Raw genomic sequence first — 26629 nt, forward strand, 5'->3', positions numbered from 1 at the left:
TAATTTTTTAAGTATAAAAGTAATTATTTTAATTATTATTAACATATGTTTGGGAAATATATGATAAACATATACAAATATACTGTATATAAGAGATACACATGTATATACCCATGCACACCACAAATGCACACAGACACACACACTCACACCTGCTGCTGACTTCATGTATATTTTGGGATGAAAGGCTTAGGCCTGAAGTTCTAGCATATTCGAGGTGTCCCAAGTAGATGAAGAAAGGGCCAATAAGAGTCAAATTCTAGTTCAAGTCAGTACTTCACAGTAGTGTGTGCGATGGTCATTGCTAGTACATTAATTGCTACAGGAAAACTGCTACACCCTGAAACCGGAAAATTTACATCCTTAACATCCTCAACTATTTATTGCAATTATTATTTCCCAAATAAATGAATTTTGAGCATTTTTTTACCTCATTCATCTTCATTAGTGGAGATGACTGAAAACATATTACCTTTTTCATGTTATCTGTAACAAAATTTAATGTTCCTGTTTTTTGTTACAGAAAACAAAAGCAATTCCTCTTAGCACATTTAGTACTAGGCACACCTAAAGTCAAATGGGTCTCACTTCAAATTTGACATAAGGAAAGTATCAAGAAGCTGATATAATTTCTTCACTCAGTATTAGACTGGAAAGAATCCAGTGAACCATAATAGGATAACTGCTTGGGTTTAACAAAAATAATAAAAACACCCTTAAAATGTCCCAAACATCTTGACTGATAAATTTGTAGTATATTCAGGTATATGTTTACATTAATATAGTAGGTATGTAAATATGACAGGAAATACATTCTCATGCAAGTAAAATACCATACCATATGTAAATATGACAGGAAATACATTCTCATACAAGTAAAATACCATTACAGTGTAGGTGTATGTATAGAAAAGGAAAAAGAAATATGCAATTACCATATATACTGTAAAGGAAAATTAACTTGCAATTGCTGTAAAAATTACCTACCCACATATCAATTAAGCACTCCTGTAGACTGCTTGTGCCTTGTATTTAAATAGTATATTTATGACTTTTCTATCTAAAGTCAGAGATTTTTCAAAGAAATAGAAAATAAAGTTCTGATTCTCTATAAGCATACATTTCCTCTAAAGTGTTGCATATTTCAGTGTAAGGAGAATCTGAGCAACTTGCATACTGTTAGTTGTACTCTTACTGCTTTTAAGCTATCTGTACTGGCTTTAGTAAAAATCACTTGGTGGAGCGCCTGACTGGTTCATTCGGTTAAGTGTCCGACTTCTCTCAGGTCATGATCTCCTGGTTCATGAGTTCGAGCCCCGTGCCAGGTTCTGTGTTAATAGCTCGGAGCCTGGAACCTGCTTCAAATTCTGTGTCTCCCTCTTTATCTGTCCCTCCTCCACTCACACTCTGTCTCTCTCTCCCTCTCTCTCAAAAATAAATAAACATTAAAAAAAAAAAGTCACTTGGTAAGTATATGCTGACTTGGTCTTGCAGACTGCCTGGGACTGTGAACCCTCTGAAGGCAGGTGCTCCAATTGTGTAATGCTCATAGCGTGTATAATTGTAAAGTGAGCTGTAGGCATGTATTTTCCCTTGAGAATAATAAAAGAGAAGCTGCTGACGGAAGATGTTGCAACCTGTGTGAGCATGTGAAAATAGAAGTTATTTAAATGATGACAGTTTCTAGTTGAGGCCAGCCCTAGAGATTTTGAGGGGAAGTAGAAATATTGTCAGGCTTATACAAAAAAGAAAAGAAAAGAAAATCATCAATCTACTCAGTGCTGTTTGAGATAAACTTTACCTGTGTTATATTTTTAATGTTTTATTCCACACTTAGAAAAACCAAATGGAAATCAATTCTTTATCATAGAAAGTACCAATATTAATAATGAGACATCTGAAATTTACTTACTTCTTTTGGGGGAAAGGAGGAGACTTCATCCCTATTTAAAGTGCTCCCCTTGGTTCACCTAGATGAGTTATACAATGTTGTAGAGGTTCTAACTATATGTTATGAACATGCAACTCACTAGGGATATAAAAGGCACAATTTCTATATTCCAGGACCTCACAGGAAATAGAGCTAAAGGTAGGGATTCCCACCTCTTGGAACACCTGAAACAGAAGGGTTCCAGTGTGGTCTTCACCTTGCAGGGGGCCCTCTCTGAGGTGATGGGGCAGTTTCCTGGAGAAAGTGACCTGAAAGCTGAGTGTTGAAGTTACACAAGACCCTTGAACAACAGTGCAGAGGTTAGGGGTGCCAACCCCACGTGCAGTCAGAAATCCACCTGTAACTTTTGACCTCCCCCAAATTTAATTACTAAGAGCCTACTGTTGACCAGAAGCCTTATCAATTAACACATATATTGCATGTTATATGCATTATGTACTGTACTCTTACAATGAAGTAAGCTAGAGAAAACAAAATGTTGTTAAGAAAATTATAAGGAAGAGAAAATACATTCATGGTACTGTATGGAATTTGTCGAAAAAAAATCGACATTATAAGTGGACCCACACAGTTCAGATGCATTGACATTCAAGGGTCATCTGAACATTCCAGGACCTTTATTTAAAGGCATTCCTCTAGACTATAATGAAGTTCTCAATGTAAGAAGAAACAGAATATATGTATATGGAATCACATGCTTTAATTGATTGGTTTATATTTTTAATAACAAAAAGCTATAACTTAGATGTTACTGACAAATGTGAAAAGGTAAAAAGAATCAAATAAGCCAGAAGAATAAAATATGCCAGCAGATTTGTATCAGAAAGAATCACTATTGTTTGTTTCCTAGTTCTAATAAGAATTCACTATATTTCCCTTAACTTATGTTTAAACAGTTTTGAGTTATTTAGCAATAATGAGGTAAATGTAACGACCATAACTTTTTTTACCCATTTTCCCACAAAATAGCAATTTTTCTGGCAATTATTTTCTCAAGCTGCTCCTAACATTAAATTTAATAATAAATTTTGGTGTAAGAACCATGGAGGCTCCAGGGTTGCAGATTTTTTAGCTATAAATTTAGGTCATGCATAACCCGATGTACTGAACACTGTAGACAGTTCCTGCTAAGAAGTCATTGGAGTAGAATAACAATGTAGATGATAATCACTAAAATCTATTATTTCATTGCAACCAGGGTTTGGCATATCTCTTATTCTTACTCTGACCATACAGGGTTATCCTACAAGGATAACAAGGCACATTCTATCAGTGGTCTAAGTAGAAACTTTAAAAATAAAAGTATAAGAATGTTATTTTAAGATGTGAGCCATCCTACACAACCCCTAATATTGAGAAAAAAAAAAGATCCCAATTATGAAAGTTTAGTATTCTAGTGATTTACTTTGTTTTATTTAAATGACATGAAAAGAACTCACTGATGGAAATGGTTGTCTGCATTATGGCAAGATTTTTCTTGTCAGAAATAACTTTAAATGGTGCATTCAGGAGCTCTCCCCTTGTTCTGGTCCTTAAAAACAACAAAGGAAATGAAAATGTGAAAAGAAACTCAATATTTTATGATACTATTAGTCAACCACAGCATAAACTGTAATCTCTAAGGGACATAAAGTAATAATTCCCCAGAGCCAGAAAAAGATTGAAAGCAAATATATATTTTACCACCTTATGGGAAACACAAATTGACAATTTTAGCTGGTAATTTCAACACTTGTCTTACAGTACAAGATAGGACAAGTAGATAGAACATCAGAAACAATATAAAATATATGGTCAACACAATCAACCAACATGATGTCATTGTCGTTTACAAAACACTATACCCGGCAATTACAGAATACATGGAATATATACAAGTGCACACAATGGGCCATGAAACAGTTTCAATAAGTGTACCAGAATGGGAATTATACACAGCATGATTTTGGACCACAAAAAAGTTAAATTAAAAAAAATCACAAACACACACACACACACACACACACACACATTTTTATTGGACTAAGAATATGTCCAAAAGAAATACAGTATTAGATATCTAGCAGTTCCAAATGTAGATTTCGTCCTGTAAATATATTCCACGTGTGCCTAAAGATATATGAAAAGAAAATTCACTGGAACACTGTTTATAATTTAAAAAGCAAAATAAAACACTAGAAACAATTTAAATAAGTTATCATTATTAGACCAGTAAAAATTTAGGGTGCATAAATATAAAATATTGAGAAGCCATTAAAATTAATATGATTCTTCTACATGTGCAGATATGCAATGCCATCCAGTAAAAAAAGGCCACAGTATTAATCAGTATGCTCTCAATTTTAAAACACCTATTACATATATACATATAGCTATAAGATATATTATATATTAAATATTTATTTTACATATTTATATTATTTATATTATTAAATATATATTTAATTATAGTTATGTGTATGCATATATTTATATATCATATATTACATTTCATTATATTATATAATATGTATTTTATATTATATAATGTAACATAATTATATATTATATAAAATATATTGTAATTATAATATATTGCATACCTTATTTATTTAGTGTAATATTATGATTATATATTATAAATTATTATATACTATAAAATGTTTATTCAATATAAAATCATGCATAATTATAATTATACTATTATATTAATTTACACTATACTATATTATACTGCACTGTATATTATATTATATCATATTATATTATATTATATTATATTATATTATATTATATTATATTATATGTGTTGAGAAGTGACCAGGGTTGTCCTCTTTAGAGGAATACTCCCCTGACAGAACTGGAGTTTGAGAGACATTTTATATTCTTTAATTTTTGTCAGAGCATTTCTTATATTTTAAATGAAATATTTTTAAAAATTATTATAAATGACAAAAAGTTTTAAAACAAAGTTGAGGGACACCTGGGTGGCTCGGTCTGTTAAGCGTCTGACCCTTGATTAGCTCAGGTCATGATCTCATGTTTCATGAGTTTGGGCCCCAAGTCAGTCTCTGCACTGTCAGCACAGAACCTGCTTAGTATTCTCTCTCTTCCTCTCTCTCTGTGCACATGCACATGTTATCTCTCTCAAAATAAATATTTTTAAAAAATGGATTACCTTTAACACAGCATGTAGAATCAGGCACTTCAAGGACTTTCAAAATAGAGAAAATTTTGACAAGTTTATAGTACACGTATATATGTATGTATATGTTGTAAATTTAAAAATTTATAAGTACTTTATATATATACACTACAGATACTTGAAATACTTGAATTATATATATATATATATATCCATATATATATATCCATATATATATCCACTATATATATGTGTGTGTGTGTGTGTGTGTGTATGTATATATATATATATATATATATATATATATAGTGGGTAAACAGAATGTATATGTCTTGTGTCTGAAGTATGTGTTAGCAATGATCATATAGAATGGTAAGAGGTTTTACCTCTGCTACAAATACGAAATATAACTGGGGACAAAGGTGACAAAATGGAGGGGTGCCTGGGTGGCTAAGTTGGTTAAGCGTCCGACTTGATAACAGCTCAGGTCTTGATCAGGTCATGAGTTCAAGCCCCGCATTGAGCTCCACACTGGATGTGGAGCCTACTAAAAAAAAAAAAAAAAAAAATGTAAAAATAATTACTGGTTCAGAGTAGTGTATGAATAGGTGGTTTAGTCTTTAAAATATATTTGAGAGGTGCCTGGGTGGTTTAGTTGGTTAAACCTCCAACCTCAGCTCAAGTCATGATCTCACAGTTCATGGGTTTGAGCCCTGCATCAGGCTTTGTGCTGACAGCTCAGAGCCTGGAGCCTGCCTCAGATTCTGTATCTCCCTCTTTCTCTGCCTCTCCTGGACTCATGCTCTGTCTCTCTCTCTCTCTCTCAAAAATGAATAAACATTAAAAAAATAAAATATTTAAAATATATTTGATACTGTTTTATATTAGAAGATAAATTATAGTTTGAGAAAGAGAAAGGGACATAAAGAATTACATATTTAAAGCTGAATAAAAGAACCATAGCTTGGTCCTTCAGTTTCCTTGTGAGGGGGAAAAAATGCTGATCGTGAAGATGAATGTTAAAAGATTTTGGTCAGGGTGGTGCCTGGTGGCTTATTAAGTTAAGCGTCTGATTCTTGATTTCTGCTCAGGTCATTATCTCACAGTTTCTGGGATTGAGCCTGTCAGTGCAGAGCCTTCTTGGGATTCTTTCTCTCCCTCATTTGATCACACTCTATCTCAAAATAAAAAAAAATATTAAATAATGTGTTCAGTATCTTGATTCTAATGTGTTCTGATATGAACAGGAGAATGAAGATAATTATATATAAAATTCGGTACTCAAATCTTTATTAAAAATTATCCTACTAATTACATTCTACGTCCCAGAACTAAACTAAAACGAGCCGGGGAACTAAACTTGCTAAACTAAACTAAAAACTAAAACTAAACTAAACTAAACTTGGCTATTCATTTAAGAACACACACAAAAAAGTGTGTTCATTAGTTTCTTTGTCTTCTGTTTATGTTATCCAAATTCAATGTCTTCCTAAAGAACTTTCCCTAAGAAAACCTACAGCATCTTCTGTTTTTTGTTTTTTTTTTTTCTGATCAAGTTTATGTCTCTCAAAAAGCCCTATCCTGTCCCCAGAAAGGTAATGTCGTATGTCTAGTGGCATATCAGATCTTTAGATTCTTTGAACTATAGTTGTCCTCATGTGCAAACCGCCATCACTTTTTTGAAATTACGTTATTAGCCTGATATCAAGAGATTCAATCTTAAAAGGAAAAAGAAAAGTATTACCCTAGGAATATGATAAATGTCATGCTGGAAAACAATTTTCCATTTTTGGAGCATTCTCCAATTAAAAGAACTTTGACTAAAGTTGAATACATGACTTCTCACCTCAGATAGGTAAGAGTGGACTGTTACAAGCTTCATGTGAATTCACCTATAAAATCCAGACAAAACATTAACAAAGCAAAATGAAACTACCCAAGGATTCTGGAGACTGAACAAAACCGTGCAAACTTGGGAAGGAAGTGACAGTTCACAGAAAAGTGAATAGTAAAGTGTGTGTGCTCCATTTTGTTTTCTGTAGGGTTGTCTCTTACAAACAGGTATGTTTGAGACAGAGGTGGAAATGTAGGGAGCTGATTCTCTGAAAGGAAAACCCAGTCTCTTCTGACAGGAGCAAGAGTAGTAAGAGCCACTGGGTGACCATGACCATGACTCCCAGAGTAAGGGAGAAACCCTGAGTTCGAGAAGAGGTGTGACCCGTTGCGTGAATGAACCCAGCCAGCACTGTGGCTGGACCTGAGCTACACATGCTTGAACTTTCAAGCCACATCTTTACAGTCGCTTTTCTGTGTTCCTTGAGAGTCAGGAAAATAAATGCATACAAAGGAATGAAAATCTAGGATATATCAGCATACAAGTGTGTGTGTGTGTGTGTGTGTGTGTGTGTGTGTGTGTACTGTATTTTAAACACACACATATAAAAATACTAAAAAAAAATAGCATTGGACATTCCTAGAATTGAAAAATACCTAAAATTAAACAACAACTAGATGGGATTCAGAGTAGAATGGAAATGACAGATCAGTCCATGACATACAGATCAATACATATCATTAAATCTGAAAAAGAAAAAAAAATAGTGAGAAGATTAAAAAAAGAAAAAAAAAATAGAGCCTAGGGACCAGCAGGAAAATTACAGAAAGTCTTACATGACAGTAACTGGAATTTTAAAAGGAGAGGAGAGAAGAAAACAGGAAAACTCTTTGAAGAAATGATATCCAGATATTCTAAAATTATTGGAAGACATAAATGTACATATTCAAGGTGTTCAGCGACCACACTCCCCCCCCCCCCAAAAAAAAAAAAAACCCAGTAAATTCTATGAGAACCTCCCCTGGACACATATTAGTCAAACTGTTGAAAATAAAAAGAAAGAGAAAATGTTGAAGCTGCCAGAGAAACACCACAACATGTTAGATACAAAAGGACAACAGTTAGAATGCCTGCAAACTTCTTGTCAAAAACCATGGAGAATCAAGGTGAAATAAAGATAATTTCAGATAAAATAAAATAAGATAAAATAAGGGAATTTGTCTCAACCTGTCCCATGCTGTGAGAAATGTTCTTTCAGTCTGAAGAAATATGATACCAGAGGAAATCAGACCTTAGGAACAAAAGAACAGCGGAAATGTTAAATGTATAAGTAAACAGCGAACACTAAGCTGTGTCTTCATTTCTGTATAAAACATGTAACCATTAAAAGCAAAAATGGTAATAAGGCTTTGAGGGTATACATGTATGCATGTGTGATAGTCTTGACAACAGGAACAATGAAAATGGTAAGAGAGTAAGAAACTGTACCTTTTCAACATTTCTATATTTTTCATGACCTTCTTAACTTCCCTAATGATAACTTATACATGGCACTTCAAAATGTGAGTTGACTAATAAAAATCAAATTGTCTTAACTTTAGAATTTAAAGGTATGTGATCGTTTATTTCCATCAAACACTAGGTGGAATCATGCATTCATAAACAACGTTCCTTTTTTTGTTAACATTTTTGTTCCTAGTACATTTGAGAAATTGAGACAAGGCATTTTGAGAGTGCCTCTTGAATGATCAGTGATTTATATTTGTTTCAACATTTTTCTAGAACATTGTAAACTTTTGAGATTTCGGTTAAGGGTCTTATTTCCAAAACCTAAGCTGAATTATCTCAGTAACTCATCTAGTTTTAATCATACAGTTTTCCTAACAGCATGAATTACTCCCAAAGGTCAAGACCTTCAAAAATCTAGTGAATAAAATGTGGAAAATATTTACTGAAAAAAACAAAAACAAAACCCAGGCACTTGAATTTGGAAAGAACACTAAGTTTGTTGTTAGAATCTGCTATGTGTTAGTCATTCTAGATCATTGGTTGGAGTAAAATTCAATAACTGCTGAGCCTGTAAAATCCAAAAGCAGAAGGTGATAAGTCAGGAAATACTTGGAACAAAATTGCAATGCATATAGCATAGTAACATGCAGATAAGGCTTGTTAAATGCATCTCTTTAAATTATTTATTTATTTATTTATTTTTTGTTTTTTATTTATTTATTTTTTTTCTTTGGGAGACAGAATCCCAGGATGGAGACAGAAGCAGAGAGAGAGAGAATCCCAGGATGGAGACAGAGGAGAGCAGTGGGAGAGAGAGAGAGAGAGAGAGAGAGAGAGATTGAGATTGAGAGGGAAGTGGGGCTCACCCAAAGAGGAGCTTGTGCTCACATTATGTGGGGCTCACGCTCACTTGGAGCAGGGCTCAAGCACACCCCATGTGTGACTCGAACTCACAAACTTTGAGATCATGACCTCAGCTAAAGTCAGACACTTAACATCTGAGCCACCCAGGCACCCCTAAATGCATCTCTTTTTAAAGGGAGAAAATAGAGGGTTTGTTTTCTTGAAATCATTGTTTCTTGATTTAGAGTTTGCCACTGATGTGTATCTATTCATAGAAAATAAAAAAAAAGACTTTACAAAACAAAAAAAGTTATTGGAAAGATACTTGGGAATGATTTGACACGTTTGCTCAGGAAAGTTAGCTTGTTATATCAGAGATTTTAAAAGATAAAAAGAATGAGCAATATGCTAGGATAGAAGGAGTCTGGCTCTGTTGATCTGGTGGCATTATTTTTGTGGATTTTTTTTAGTGTTTATTTATTTATTTTTGAGAGGGAGAGAGAACAGGGGAGGAACAGAGAGAGAGAGGGAGAGAAGGAATCCCAAGAAGGCTTCAACTGTCAGCACAGAGCCCGACGCAGGGCTTGATCTCACGAATTGTGAGATCATGACCCTAGTGGAAATCAAGAGTTGGATGCTTAACCAACTGAGCCACCCAGGCGCCCCGTGGCTATATATTTGATGGGACTATAAATTGAGAGTTACTTTGGATTCTTGTGCATCTCAAATGGAGTTTAAGGTAACTCTAGCAGGGGCACATAGGATGGATATGTCCTAGTGTGGGGGACTGAGTTGGATGAAGTCCACTGAAGTGACTGTCCTTCTAATAAAATACTGAAATGCTAACCCATTACAATTGTGGGTATTAAAGGAAAAGCTGTATAATAGTATGGATGAGAATTATTTTAGAATGTATTTATTTATTTGACAGAGAGACAGAGACAGAGAGGAGGAGAGGGCAGAGAGAGAATCCAAGCAGGCTCTGTGTTCATCTGGGAGCCCGACCCAGGGCTCAGTCTCATAACCCTGAGATCTCGACCAGAGCAGAAATTAAGAGTCGGACACCTAACCAGCTGAACCACTCAGGCACCCCAGAATAAGAATTATTTTTGTGGATTTTTAGTAAACCATGGACATGTGAGGAGACCTGTTGTCCTTCAAGACAAGATAAGAAAGATCAGAGTTAAGTTCTCATGCATGACTTGAAAGGCATAACAAAATAGTGGATCCAAGGGGAAAAGAATGGAAAGTTGACAAGTGAAGCCTGTCTTGGACTGAGGTTTCCCTTTTAAAGTATCATGTAGTTGAGTAGATTCGCATTGAAGTCAGGATAATATGTAAATACAAATCAGTCAGTTTGTGAGATCCTCACCCATGTTTTTAAAGAAAATATGAAAATGTTGTTCTAAATTGATCACATTAATTCCAGCCAATCTTTAACATTATTTTCTTTGGGATGAGATTTGTGATTGCTACTGAACTTTGATGTCATAGAGTTGACCCACATCTTAGAGGAAGTACTATGCTATTTGAAAGCTATGAAAATAATTGGTCCTTAAGGATGCAAATAATGATCCAGATACCAGTTCATTTTTATTTAAGAAATAGGACCTATTTTAAAATGCAGTTTAAGATTTTTCCCTTAGAATATTAGACCTGCCAGATATCCTGATTTAAAAAAAAATCATGATCAAGTTCATTTAAGAAATGCGATAATCATGAATTTCAATGATTCGTAATGGGATAAGCGAAATTTTTGAAGAATTCCATTTTAAAAAGAAAATAGAAAGACAGAAAAAAGAAAGAAAAAATAATTTTGCTTAATTCAGTGTTTTCTTATATTGCCCTATACCAAGGGACAGTAAACTTTTTCTGTAAAGGTCCAGATAATAAATATTTTTTTTAATTTTTAAAAATTATTTGTCTTTATTTTTGAGAGGCAGAGAGAGAGAGAGACATAGTGCAAGTGGGGGAGGGGCAGAGAGGGAGACATAGAATCTGAAGCAGTCTCCAGGCTCTGAGCTGTCTGCACAGAGCCTAACACGGGGCCCAAACTCACAAACCGTGAGATCATGACCTGAGCCGAAGTCAGACGCTCAACCGACTGAGCCACCCAGGTACCCCGAGATAGTAAATATTTTTGATTTTGCAGGACAACAGGTAAAATTGAGAGGCTTTTATACAGGTACTTATGTAACAAGACAGAAAACAAATTGTCATAACATTTTATTGAGGTAACTAAAAATCATGATTAAGTGCAATGTTTTGTAATACATGTCTACTAATGAGATTATTTTCTTGTGGGGAATCTTTCTACTTACCTGAAATTCCAAGTAAGTGTCCCCTCTCATCAAATCACAAATGATGGTCTGCAAAAACCATTCATAGCTTGTGAACCATGCAATATCAAAGACAGGCTAGACTTTGCTCATGCACCATAATTGGTAGAACCCTGCCCTCGACCATGGCACTCATTTTCATATAATGCCTACTTGTTAGAACTAGTGCTTTAGAATATCACTTCTCTCATTTGAGGAGCCAGAGATTGGTAAAGCTGATTGGCATGAACCTCATATGAAAAGGATTTTTTTATAATGGGGTGGAAAAGTTACGTTCTAAAGGAACAATACAGAGCAGTGAGCAGCTTGAGGTGCGAGATAGTAATCAAGTGTCACTAGACAGGGCTGCCGGGTAATGATGCCCTCAAGGGAGACCGGATTCAGTTACAGCGAAGTGATAGAAGGAACTTTCAGAGAAGAAACAGGGTCAGGGGCAGTTGGTTGGTTTGGGAGTGACTGTTTTCAAATGTAGCGTGAAAGAGTATGGACACGGGGGTTGGCAAAAGGTCTGGGAGTGCTGAGCATTATTATTTTGATGACAGCAAGGTGGAGGATCAGTTGTCAGTAACAACAGTTACAATTTTGGGATTACTGAAATGACCAAGAACAAGTGATAAGTGAGAGATTTAGTTGATTAAGTCCAGGAGAGGAAGGTGACCTCAAAACCTGGGGCAAGGAGACTTCCTTGTTCCGATGATGGGATCCTAAGGAAGTCTGATGGTCTTCCTCGGTTGGATAAATGCTATTATAAAACATTTGCTTAAACTATGTGAAGGATTCTGGACAGCAGACTTGAAGCCTAAATATTTTGAGGAAATAAGTGAAAAAATTCTGGGTGCATTTCCTCAAATCTCAGTCTTCTCCTTTTTGCAGTTCTCTTTTTTATCCTTCTCCATATTACTTTTAAATCCACCCCCCCAAAAAAAAATCTTTTCATAGAGATTTTCCTGAAAGCTCCAATCACACTATGCTCACTTTTCATCTTTTCTTATCCCATTCTCCATTTACAAACCCAGAAATGGGTATGCACTGGTAGTGGCACCCCAGAATCCCGCTTCTTCAATCAATCGTATATCTTTTCAAGTGTTATGATACCCAGTCAACAGTGGCAACTGAGTTTGGACTTTCTCAAAAACCATCTTGCTCTCTGCCTAAGCATCTTCTTTTCTCTTTCTTTCTTTTTTTTTTTCAAGTTTGTATTTAAATTCCAGTTAGTTAACATAGAGTGTAATATCAGTTTCAGGTGTCCAATATAGTGATTCAACACTTCCATACATCACCCAGTGCTCATCAGGACAAGTGCACTCCTCGATTTGCATCACCTATTTCCCCCATTCCCCCATCCACCTCCTCTCTGGTAGCCTTCAGTTTATTCTCTAGTTAAGAATCTATTTCAAGGAGCTTGGGTGGCTCAGTCTCTTACGTGTCTGATTGATTTCGGCTCAGGTCATGATCTCACAGTTCCTGGCATCAAGCCTGAGTTGGGCTCTGTGCTGACAGAGTGGAGCCTGCTTGGATTGTTTTTCTCTCCCGCCCCCTCTCTCTCTGTCCCTCCAGCCCTCTTGCTCGCTCTCTCTCTCTCTCTCTCTCTCTCAAAATAAATGAAAATTAACAAAGTAAAAGGGTCTATTTCTTGGTTTGCCTCCCTCTCTCTCTTCTTTTCCCTTTCCTCATTTTGTTTCTTAAATTCAAAATATGAATGAAATCATATGATACTGCATTTTCTTTTCTATTTGTCACTGTTTTATCTGTTCTAACATTAAAGTATTATATGCATCAAACTTAGAAACTCACCTACCTCCCACTAATGGCTAATATGAAAAGCAGTCCATTTTAACACAAGGCATATTATTTGTTTACTGTATTAATACCTGTAGAATAAGGACACCCATGTGGGAACAGTGTTTGGAGGTTTATTCTGAGATAGGCTTTGCCTTAGTAGTTAATATTACAGTATCATTGGGATCCCATTTCACTTCCTAATGCTCAACCAGAACAGGGTACAGAAAATAATAGTTCAGATTAATTCAAAATGAAATGAAAGATAGTAGGATCATGATTTAAGATATTCAGGGCACTCTATACACCTTTGTATCTTCACAAGTGGACTAATATTTTAGTGTGTTTTTAGTTTGAACTGGTTTTCAGAATGATCATCCAAACCACTAAAAGGAAAATTGTTAAGAAAGCATCTCCTTATCTTCATATGTTTCCCACACTTCTCTCTAGTTCTCCGATAATTCTTTGATATCTAGTCTGGCCTCACTCCCTCCTATCACACATCTCTTTGCCTTTTCATCTCTCTTATTTTCCTTTCTGTTTTTTTTCCTCTTCACTGTGTTTTCAGTTTCAGATCATCTAAACTTGTCTTTCCTCATGCTATTTCCTCTACTTGGAATATTGTTTTACCTTTCTGTGCCTGGAAACATCTACTGGAACTCATAGGCTCAGCTAGAATGCCACGTCTCATCTGAAACCTTTTCTCTTCCTCCTTTTCCTCAGTCAACTTTGGACTATAGGCATCCTCCACTCTTGGAAAGTGCACGTTACAGCACCTTGCCTTACAAAGCACCTACCTTTTTCACTAAAAGCGAAAAATTTTCTCCAGACTTATTTCAGTTAGTGAAAACAGGTACAAAGGTAGGTGTTTCACAAAAGTGAAGTGGCCTAACCCAAACTTCTGGAAAGCGGGGGAAATCCATATTTCATGTCTTTGGCTTACATTCCAGTAATGTATGCATCACTGTATCACAGAAGTGCCATATTTTGTTAGCGTTTTTCTTATATTTCTTATTTTAAACTGTGAATTCATCAGCAACAGGGACTAAGACTTAGTGTTATTATAGATGTGATACATATTAGGAATGCTATAGAACTGCAAATGAATGAGTTAAATAAAAAATGTACAACCATCACCCCTCCATGTATACCCCTCCCTCACCCTACACATAACTTGCTGTCTTTTTTCCTCTTTAAACCTTCTTCATTAAGAGAGTTAAAAATATTTCCCCATTCATAAATATATAGTATTTACATATGTCTTCAAATAATATGAAACATATAATATCATCTGACGTTAGCTTTTGAAAAAGTGCCATTTTGCTGGGAATTCTATATAACCGATCTGTCCAAGGTGGATTTTTCTGTTTTGTGTGTCAATACCTTTTTCAGGGAGAAACAAATAAAGCAAATACAGACAAAACCCACATATATGTGATGGCAAGTGGATGAGATTACAAAGGCAAAGGTTGCCTTATAGGTGGGTTAATACACGAGTCCTGAAGAGTATGTTTTGCTCATAATTTTAGCCTAAACAATTTAGGCTAAATTTATTCTTTATTGAATGCTGAGTAATAGAATACTTCCTTGAGCATTGACTATGTTGAAGCGCTGACCACAAGATGCAGTTTTGTGATTTTACTAATTGGATGGAAGTAGAGACCTGAAGGGAGGGGCACCACTGAATAACTGATGGAAAAGAACCAAAAATGAAATGCTGAGAGTCAGAAATTGCTCTTTTACGTACCCTCTTACATGCTTTTATCCATAAAAATAAAAAGTGATTTGGGTATACTGTGTTGCAATTACACATGCATCAGAGGTAGGATTTGATCACACCCCGTTGCAGTAGGCAGATTAACTGACATGCAGAAGCATGACGGATGGCTGTTTCAGTAGAACCTCATGAGATAGGGAAATATTTCAAGTGCTTTTATTCTGAATCCCACGTTATGCTTGAATTGAAAGGATTCTCATCTTCAGTTTATCATTGGCTCACTTAAATTCGAGTTCATAAGAACATTAACTAGAATAAACAAATTAATTCTGGACATAGACATTACATTACCAAGTTCAACCTTTCTATGTCATTTTACTGATATCCACTATTTTGGGAGGATATAGTAAAAAAAAAAAATTAGGTGTTTCTGTATTGTTTAAAACAAAAAAAACAGCCAAACAAACACCTACATTTCTTCATTTGTGGCCGAGGATCCCCTGAAATTGCATGAAGTGGAATAAAGAGTCTAGAGCCGTGGGAGAATGTGCATGGGAGATAGCCAAGGCTGGTTCCACCTTCTGCATTTTTCAATTTGTTTTCTTATCAGCATGCCTATAAACTGGAAAGCATTAGGCACAGACTCATTGATAAGCATATGAGAATTTCTTCCAGTCTCCCTCAACCGTCCTTCAGGGACTCTATTTTAAGAATGTAGGAGTCCCCATTTGAAATAAAAGGAGTCATAATACAAATACAAAAACAAATTGTTTTAGCAACAGAGGCTAAAGTGCATATGCACCATGCTTTTTTTTTTTTTTTTTTTTTGCAAATCTTGGGGTGGATGAAAGGGAGGACAGCTAGCTGCAGAAAAAAGAGGGGTTAACTCAGTTTGTTCCCAACACAAGACGGTGAAGGGCTTTCCTTACCCATGAGGTAGCTGTTAAACTGTTGCTTGCCATCTGGCAATTAGGATTCCTGGAAGTAAGCAAGAGAAATACTCAGGTTCATTTCAAGAGAAAATGAATTCACTAAAAGAATAGCTGAAACCTGTCAGAATCAGTGAGAAGGTTGGAATTCCGTGACCAGGAGTCACGAGGAGTCAGGCACTGTTGAACACTGGAATGCGTTCAGGAAAATTTGGGATGCCGCAGGAAATATGATTAGGCTGCTGAACTGGCAGTATATCAGTGGGCATCCTGCCTCCGCCTTTGCTGGACCCTTGAGAATTTGCTGTTGCTCGTGTGACTTATTTTTCAGCTGCAACTTTATTCCTTCAAGATTCAAAGTCATAGGTGGAATCATGACCTAGAGGAGTTTATCTGGCTTTTTGTCTGTAAGATTAGAGATTAGGCTCTGCTCCCCCACCCCCAACCCCGCCCCAGTACTCGCATAATGCAAGAATCCTCCAAAATAAATGGAAGTCAGATCTAAGTGGCCAAATAAGAAAAAAAAAAAAGTACATTATGTACATTACATTATGATATAGAGAAACAGAGGGTAAAGTAATTAATTCACCTTCTTCAAATCCTTAAGCTTCTTTTTAGGGTAACTGGATAGGACTGTTTGATTTTCCTGAAATTATAATAATATTTTATGACCAATACTTACTAGCTTCAATTAGTTTTGTAAAAGTTGAGCATCTATGTGCAGGTACCTACAGCAACATTCATGATCTGTTCTAGGTTTCTTTAATCCTGTAGACCACCATGAAAAGTAGTAATATCACCACATTTTAAATGAGGAAACACTATCAGAGAAGCGAAGTAACTGAAGTGCCCAGTTTTATAAAGAGATCTACCAGGATTAGATCTCATGTCTCTCTGATAAAAATCCCATTCTCTTGCTTTTCTTTTTATGTTCCATTTCAGGTTCGAATGCCATGACACATATTAAGCAGTCCCCATACATTGGCTTTATGTTTTGTTGTCTACCACACCTAGTTAACTTGTGTGTGCTTGTGTTGGGAAATCACATTAGATCGTAAGATCTTGTCCTTATATGCCCGAGGCTCAGTACAGTGCCTAGAATATAAACGGTACCAGACACATCATACATGTTTGTTTTTTGATGGAGAACTAGAAGGGAAGAAAGGGAAGCAGGTGGGTGGTGAAGGAGAAATGAAAGAGAACATGGGGTAGAGGGGGAAATGGATACACAGTGACTAGGTCATTCCATCCTCTAGCATTTGACACATAAATCAGTACATAGGATATTTTTAATAATGTAATAATGTTTATAACTGTCTTCTATAGGTCCCATTTTATTACTGGAGACCCATAAATATTTTTATTAATTTCAATTATCAAAATGTGCTATTTACCATAAGGCCTTCTCTTATCCTAGATGAGTTTGATGGACTGACATTTCCAACTGATAGTCTGCCATTGTTACATTTCACTGATTGGAGTTTACTGTCAGTTGTCTGTTTGCTAACTTTTATCTGGGGTCCATTTTTCTCCTAAAAAGGCATGGATGCAAGGGCTTTGGAACTGGGAAGTGACTTACATAATTATGAATTTAAGACAAAGGGATATATTTCACTTCTTTGAAAATGCATAATGTTCTGTAAAGGTTTGAGGAAATAGGAACTCTTTGAAAGGGCTTCCTGATATGAATAATTGCAAATGTCAAGGGATGAGTGTTCTCTGATAGTGATTATATCTCTAGAATGTCAGGTACTGGTGCAAAGGTGAGATGAATGATTTGAGTGAGTTGTTCTATAGCCGAGAGATGGTCCCGCAGGGAAATGAAAGCACTACTCTATAACCAACAGAGAGGTTTATTCAAAGCCAAATGTCAAAGGTAATCAAACTATTTAACTTGTGCTCATAGCTTTACTTTGCATTATATAAACGGACACTCAGAATTTATTACATCCTGGCAAATTAAGGAAACAGAATTTTTATGAAGTTGAATGATGCACTATAGTTTTCAGTGAAATATTGGTAATCTTTTTGGTAGTATTTTAAATGAATTGTGGTTACACATAAATATTCTGCATATTATTTTTTTTTCCTTTTTCTTTAGTTTTAATATAGATGTAGTACTTTCTCATATACACAGCATCCAGAATAGAAATCAGAACCCCTCTTCTGTCCTTTACTAGTCACTGTTCCCCTCCAAGGATAATCTTTGTCCTGACTGACAATATCATTATTGGTTACTATAAAGAGCTCTGCTATGAGCATTCTTGTATATGTCCCTTGACTGACTGACTGACTGACATATATGATTGAAAATTAAAAATCTGTTCTTGGAAAGCAAAAGGCAAGCAAAGGTTCCACACGAATTTTGGAACCTGTGTTGGGCCAGGGAGTATGATGAAGTTGGAGTATAATTGGTGGTTCAGGGGCCAGAAGGAGCCAAGGCCATGGTTGACTGAATGTTCAGATTCTCACTGAGCAGGGTAAAAGGTGAAAACTGCGTATGATTTGAACGGTATGAAAGTAGTGTTAAAACTGCAGTAATTGACTCTGGAGAGTGAAGCTTTAAAGGATCCAACTGAGAGATACTCAAATGGAATTCACAAATGTTTTAGACATAAGCAGGACATCATATGTTAGGAATAATTACTCCATGTTTATAATTATTATACCTATTAAGCAGAATATTTGAATTATCCTTCTGCCAGGGGTCTCATATTTCCACCTTCAATTCATTTATTGCCACCAGTTATTTTCCTAAATATTTTCCTAATTACTCATCTGCTTGTAAACAACTTATAGTTATCAGTTATTGAAAATACAGAATTCAAATCATCCGGTCTAGCATCCAAGCTGCTCTATGGTTGACCACCATCTTAACATTTATTTTTATTTCTTAAATTTTATTTATTTATTTTGAGAGAGAGAGTGAAGGGGAGAGTCAGAGAAAGAGAGAGAGAGAAAGAGAGAGAATCCCAGGCAGGCTCCATGCTGTCAGCACAGGGCTCGAACTCACCAACTGTAAGATTATGACCCAAGCCAAAATCAAGAGTTGGACACTTAGCCAACTGAGCTAACCAGACACCCCCATTTTTAGACAGTCATAGGTATATAGGAAGTGTTCCTGAATCTTAAAAAAAAAAAAGTTCCTCTAAAATTTCCATAGTTGTTCACCTTTGGCTTTAGCTCATTCTGTTCCTTTAGCCCATTCTGTTTCCCTTAGTTCTAAGGGAAATGTCCCTTAGACATTTCTTTTCTCTACCTTCCTAATCCCATGAAATCACTCCTTGTCTTTTATGACATTGTTTACATTAGTATCTCATAAATGTCTCATGAGTCACTTCCCCCACCCTGAGCTCTGCCACTCATGCCTAAGCCCTGTAATATGTATTTTTTTTCTTCATTCAATTTTAGGAATTTACCTGCCCATCACATAAAATTATAATCTTCTTGAAGATAGGGACTACACATTAAAATCTTTATAGCCCCAGGCTATAAGCCCCAGGCACACTTAGCAGAGTACTTTTGGACAACAAATTGCAAATTGGCTTTTAAAAGTTTACGGAATTAAACTAAATTATTTTATTCATGGAGCATACACATGCAAAACAATTTACCTCAAAATCATTGGTTCTCAGCTGGAGGTGATTTTGTCCTTCCCCTCCAGAGGACATTGGGTAATGTCTGGAGACAATTTTGGTTGTCACAACTGAGAGAAAGGGCTGTCACTGGCATCTTGTATGTAGCAGTAAGGATGCTGCTAATCATCCCACAATGTCAGGGTAGTCGTCCACAACAAAGAAATATCCAGGCCTCAAGGCACCTGGGTGGCAGTTGGTTAGGCACTGGACTCTTGATTTAGGCTCAAGTCATGGTTTTACAGTGTGTGGGATCTAGCCCTGCGTTGGGCTCTGCCATGAGTGTGGAGCCTGCTTGGAATTCTCTTTCTCCCTCTCTCCCTGCCCCTTCCCTGTTCATGCTCTTTTTTTCTCTCTCTCTCTCAAAATAAATAAATAAAATTTTTAAAAAGATATCCAGTCCTTAATGTCAGTAGGTTGAAAAACCCTACTACTCCAAGAAAACATCCCTTATCATTAGTTTCATATTTTTAAAAAATTAATATAAAGAATCACCTACTATTCATGTAGAGCCTATATGCCTAATTTCTGTATCACTGTCATTATTTTTTATTATCACTGAAATTATTGTTGGTACTTTACACATCTACTAACCTTTATACTTTACATACACGTATAAATGTAATCAAGTCTATTTAGCATATTTTCCCATTCTTTTCTGTTTCACTACCTGTTTCTTATTCCTTTCTCTTACTGTATAGCTACTTTCCAACACATAAACCCATATTAAAAGGCTAGCATATATCCTTGCAGAGTCATAGGCATACATACATGTATTTATATGTGGATATATACACATGTATGTAAATATAATACATACGTATATAGGTATCCTTAAATTTCCTCATGTTTATATATATATGTGTTTATTTATAATATGTATAAATATTTTAAACTACCACTGAACCACTATGGCTTAAGTTGACATGTTAGACCAACTGTTAATGGCAAATGTCTTCAATTCCTATCTACCAACTCTCTTTTTGCACAAAGTAACTAAAACTCATCTAGCAAAGAAGATGAGAAGATTAGTTTGCAAGAGAGTCTGGGAAATGGGAATTTGGGGCTTTGAATGGCCCACAGTTATAAAAGACTATATTGGGGCAGGCATGGAACTAACTACAACAGATAATGAATGACCAATGTATATCTGTTGGTGATATTCCTGCTAGTATAATTTTGTATAAGTAGTGCTATTGTTTAGTGCAAAAAATGGGTTCACATTGAAATAACTTTTATGTCTTTTGTCCTTTGACAATATCTCAGTGAAACTTCTTCCCATCAGTTCACATAACACTACTTTGTTTTCCTCAAAACCTGAATGTTATAACATGATGCAGATGAATCATAATCCATCCAGGTATTTGCTTTGATGGGTTTTCACTTTGACTTCTCCTTTTGGCCATTATAAAGACTGCTGATATAAATATTATCCATCAGCATTTCCTACTTATTAGTGATTTTTCTTTCTTTTTTTGCCCTAAAAGAGAAGGTCCCAGGTTTGGGATAGCTGATGAGATTTCCCATATCATTTTCCCATATGGCCATACTACTTTATATTTTTACAATCAACATAAGAAAGGACTCCATTCATTACATTCCTACCAGCAATATCTATTATCTGGTATATTTTCTTAATTATAATTTTTTCCCAGAAAGCAAGTCACAGTAAAAGGCAACCCAAATACTATCCCAACTAGACTGTTTCATATCCTCTAACACCATTGGTGTTAGAGAAAATGGGGATTTTTGAGTAATTCACAATTTTCTTTTTTTTTTTAATTTGTTTTTTAATGTTTTATTTATTGTTTTTAATTTTTAATGTTTTTATTTATTTTTGAGACCGAGAGGACAGAGCATGAGCAGGGGAGGGGCAGAGAGAGAGGGAGACATAGAATCCCAACAGGCTCCAGGCTCCAAGCTGTCAGCACAGAGCCCAATGTGGGGCTGGAACTCATGGACCTGAGATCATGACTTCAACTCATTTCAGACGGTAACCGACTGAGCCACCTAGGCACCCCTTTGTTTTATTTATTCTTAGAGAGAGAGAGAGCATGAGTGGGTGAGGGGCAGAGTGAGAGAGGGACACAGAATCTGAAGCAGGCTCCAGGCTGTGAGCTGTCAGCACAGACTCCGATGCAGGGCTCGAATCCACAAGCTGTGAGAACATGACCTGAGCTGAAGTTGGACGCCCAACCGAGCCACCCAGGTGCCCCTTCACAATTTTCTAATTTAAAATTATTATGACAGTCAGTGAATGTGGAATAACTTTTCAGTAACATTTCAGCAAAAATAGGTCTGATATTCAATTATATTCCTGTTTTATTTTGCTGTTTTTCTAAGCTCATTAAAAGTTTGCAAGAGTCTGCTACTATCAGGCATTGTCTCTAGTTGAATCAGGCACAGTAGGCTAATGTACACTGTCATTACTCTCAGTTCCAAAATCATAATGACTTTTAACATTAAATGTTCACTTCTTGCTATGTGTCCATCACAGTTTGGCTATGTGCTCCAAGCTTCTTCACCCAGCAGTCAAAGCCACTGGGTGCCCACCATCAGAAGCATTGCGGGTGGTTATGGCAGTGGGAAGAAAAGGTGAATAATTGGCCCTTATAGACGCCTGCTCAGCAGTGACACATGCTATGTCCAATAACTTGAGAATGACCTATCAACTAGCACACTGATTAATTTCTTGGAACGTTTATTACATACTTGTTGCCATGAGTCGGCACATAGTACTTTGTCTTCCTGTTGCCTTTCTGATGTCTTTACCAGTTTTGAATAATTTTGTAAGTGTATTAAGACCATTGATTTTGGGGATTCTTGGGTGGCCCAGTCAGTTAGGCTTCCAACTCTTGGTTTCGGTTTAGGTCATGATCTCATGGTATTGCGGGTTCAGGCCCTGCATCTGTCTCTGTGATGGTAGGGTGAGGCCTGCTTGGGATTCTCTCTCTTCCCCTGTCTTTCTCTGCCCCTCCCCCACACATGCTGTCTCTGTGTTTCTCAAAATAAATAAATAAACTTAAAAAAAAACTTAGAAGACCATTGATTTTTAAAAACTGTGTAGTTGGCTTGCTTTGTAAATTGAAGAGTTAAATGGTAAAATAGCTATCCATTCCTATTTGTTATACTGTTTAGGTGGCTCATTGAAAGAATTGATTAACAGCATCAAAAAAAAAAGTAAACAGCTTAATCAACAACACTAGGATAAATAGCATTACAGTTTGTCATATTTTCAATGTGATTTAAATCTAGTTTAAGTCCTCGATGATTGACATTTCGATCCAGTTTAATTCTATCAGAGTGCCCATGTAGTACCTGTGAATATTTGCAGTTCTCCTATTGTTAAGCTAATAGTTAGAGTTTGTGATGATTATTTGAAACTAATATAATTCAAGGAAAAACATTGGCTATTTAAAAGAGGTCAGAAGATTACAAATGTACATTTTCATGAAGGCAGCTACAAATTTTTCGTCCATAGAAGAAAGATCTTGTGGACATTCCCTGGTATTTAAGCTTTCAGCAAATGGCATTAAAATTCAGATTCCATATTGCTTGTTCTTTTACATTGAAGCAGATGTCAGTTTCATATGGATTCTGAATATCATCCAATCTGTTCTTCAAATATAAATGTAATTACTGGTCAATGGTTCTGGATAATTTATACATCTGCTGAAATCGTGGAGGTTTTATCAATTGTTTTGACTTAGAGTTTGTTCCCTTCAGAAAGCTGAGGATCTGGAACTACATTACTTTGGATTAAGTCACCTCTACCCCCAAGAATAGCCACATGCCCTTAAGTATTCTGGGTGTAGATGATCTGAACTGTTGTTGCTCACAAGCCCTAATAGAAGATTCAGGTACAAAAAGGGTATTCCTTCCATGTAGGGAAGACTTTGTGTGCCAGTTTGTGAAGGCACTTTGTGTGTGCCTGTTTGTGAAAGGCAAAAAGAGGTAGTTGACAAAAGATGTAAAGCTTAAATTAAGCTCTAGATGGCTGGAATAAAGTTAATATTTTTCCTTGGTTATAAGGGATTGTGCAAGTTGTTAAAACCAACTTCCACCCAGTTTTAAGACACCTGAGGTATAGTTCTCAAGCTTTAAGCTAGGTACGATGCATGTGATTTCAATAATGAACCTCTTTCTGGGGCTCCTGGGTGTCTCAGTGGGTTGATTTTGGCTCAGGTCATGATCTCACAGTTTGTGAGATCGGGCCCTATGTCCGGCTCCATGCTGACAGTGGAACCTGCTTGGGATTCTCTCTCTCCCTCTCTCTCTGCCCGCATGTGCCCCCTCTCTCAAAATAAATATTTGAAAAAGAAAAAAATAAATAAATGTATTTTCTTTCACTTGAAAACTTTCTAAACGAAATGAAAGCAGCAAGTGTCATTTGTTATTACCTCTCTTCTTTCATTATTAGTAGAACACTACTACTGTTAGTATATTACTACTGCTCCTAATCCATATTTTACCAACATAATATGCAATGCTGGCCAATAGTTTGGGAGAATTTAAACATCGGCTGAAGCTGGAGAGGGTTTTTGTTTTGTTTTGTTTTATTTATTTAAAATTCGTAGCCTCCAAAAAGCTTAGAATTTTGAACCAAATTAGCTCGTGTTTCTAGTGATAGTCATGTATTATATGTGCTACATTTATTACGTCATGTATGCTTCACAACAGATCACTAAGGCAGGTGTGAGACGTCCCAAGTTTTATAAAAGAGAAGATTGAAATTTAAAAAGTTTAAGAAAACTGTCAAAATCATTCAAATTTTGAATTTAGGCTGCCTGATTATAAAGCCCTCTCTTTTGAACACCCTGTTATAGCTGTCTTTCTCCCCACCCTCCCCCCAAATCCTCATCCTTACATTGGCATTCTTACCTGTAATACAAATTACATGTAGTGTTGGAATGATTAATTAGATCTGCTGTTTATATCCTTGCCAAATCACCAGAATCAAAGTAGAATATCAATGAGATTTTCTGGATATTAATATGGTTTTCATTATTTTTCACACCGAGATTTAAAATCTAGGACCTAATGAGAGGATTATATCAGAAGTTCTTGTGTTTGCTCTGTTTGCTACTGTGCAGTGGTCCTGTAGCATGCTGGAACACAAGGACACTAACCATATTCTACCTTCCTAGTAGAATGTTCAGTCTGGATATCAGCTTGTTTTCCATTTGACAGTCTTCTACTCCCCCCAACATGTGGATGAAACATGATTCTCTGAAGGTTATATTATCACATGGACGAGCAGTTTGAAAGGTTTGCATTAAAAGTATTCAAATGTAGGGCGCCTGGTTGGCTCAGTCAGTAGAGCATGTGACTCTTAATCTTAGGGTTGTGTGTTCAAGCCCCACATTGGATATAGAGATTGTTCAAAATTAAAATTAAAAAAATCAAATATGGGTTATAGATAATTTTATCCTGAATTTTCTGTATTAAAGACACATCACTGGGGCGCCTGGGTGGCTCAGTCGGTTAAGCGTCCGACTTCGGCTCAGGTCATGATCTCATGGTCCGTGAGTTCGAGCCCCGCATCAGGCTCTGTGCTGACAGCTCAGAGCCTGGAGCCTGCTTCAGATTCTGTGTCTCCCTCTCTCTCTCTCTGACCCTCCCCCATTCATGCTCTGTCTCTCTCTGTCTCAAAAATAAATAAAACATTAAAATTAAAAAAAAAAAAAGACACATCCCTTTGTGTGGACAGATTCTGCTCAATTTCTACTGTTGTTCCTATTGTGGGGGCTGTTGTTGTTGATGATATTATTTTGGAAGACTTTGTGATGAGTTCAAATTAAAACTCTCTCTTGAACCCTCAAACACACATTGATTATTATTGCTATGCTATTAAGGAAAGATTTGCCAGCAAAGAATGGGGCATAGCAAGGTGTGTTCCATTAATCAATTCAAGGGAATTTTGCCATCCTTTCCTTTCATCAGGGTATTAGTGAGTCAGGATGGATGGAATCAGAAAGATTCTCTGGAGATTATCTTATTGATGACCAAGTCCATTTTTGTAAAAGACCCCAAATTGAAGCTCTTAAGCCATCTGTTAGCTGTTACTAAAATGGCATCTGATACAGTTTATCAGTCTCTTAAGTATGCAAAGAGTTAGTAAAACCCAAATCAATTTTGTGGTATAAAAAATAGATGAAATAGATGAAAAATTGTTGTAGAAAAAACAGATATAAAAGCTTAAATACCAGTACTATGTAATTTCTAAATCATAATTTGATACTGATATGATAAGGAAGGAAAGTGCCGTTAATAATTGAAAACAATGCAAATGTGTGCACTAAATAAAAAGAAACAGAAAGCAGGAAAAAAATACGGCACTTATGTCCTCAGCTATTATTCTATAGCATGAAAGTATTTTATTTTTTTACTATGAAAGTATTTTTTATTTTTTTATTTATTTATTTTTTTTAAATTTTTTTTTCAACGTTTTTTATTTATTTTTGGGACAGAGAGAGACAGAGCATGAACGGGGGAGGGGCAGAGAGAGAGGGAGACACAGAATCGGAAACAGGCTCCAGGCTCCGAGCCATCAGCCCAGAGCCTGACGCGGGGCTCGAACTCACGGACCGCGAGATCGTGACCTGGCTGAAGTCGGACGCTTAACCGACTGCGCCACCCAGGCGCCCCTGAAAGTATTTTTTAAAAACTTCCTAATATGTTGGTATTTTTTTCTTTTTCTTCTTTCTTTTTTGGTTTGCTTTATATGTTTCTGGAACCAGATTTATATTTTTGAAAATAATATCTACTATCAACCTGATATAAAGAGCAGTTCATTGCGGCTGACATCTTCCGGAAAAGAAGGAATTATTTTTAATGGGATTGCTGACTGGTTATACGAAGGTGAGTTGAATAGATTTAGTTTCAGAAGAACACAAATGACATATTTTTATACAAAATCTGTAAAAGAACTCTATTCGTTCTAGAACAAGACTTAGAGTTCCATTTCTT

General features: G+C 36.0%; 1 protein-coding gene across 2 annotated transcripts in view; it reads left to right on the forward strand.

Annotated features, from left to right (window-relative positions):
- DPP10 (dipeptidyl peptidase like 10) overlaps positions 1–26629 on the forward strand; it is a 650645-nt gene that overhangs the window by 500234 nt on the left and 123782 nt on the right. For both annotated transcript variants that reach the window (XM_058715478.1, XM_058715477.1), the window contains exon 8: positions 26401–26521. In XM_058715478.1, coding sequence (XP_058571461.1) covers positions 26401–26521 — 121 coding nt within the window. The remainder of the gene's footprint in view (positions 1–26400; positions 26522–26629) is intronic.

The sequence above is a fragment of the Neofelis nebulosa genome, chromosome 2 (genome assembly GCF_028018385.1).
Source record: "Neofelis nebulosa isolate mNeoNeb1 chromosome 2, mNeoNeb1.pri, whole genome shotgun sequence".
Classification (NCBI taxonomy): domain Eukaryota; kingdom Metazoa; phylum Chordata; class Mammalia; order Carnivora; family Felidae; genus Neofelis; species Neofelis nebulosa.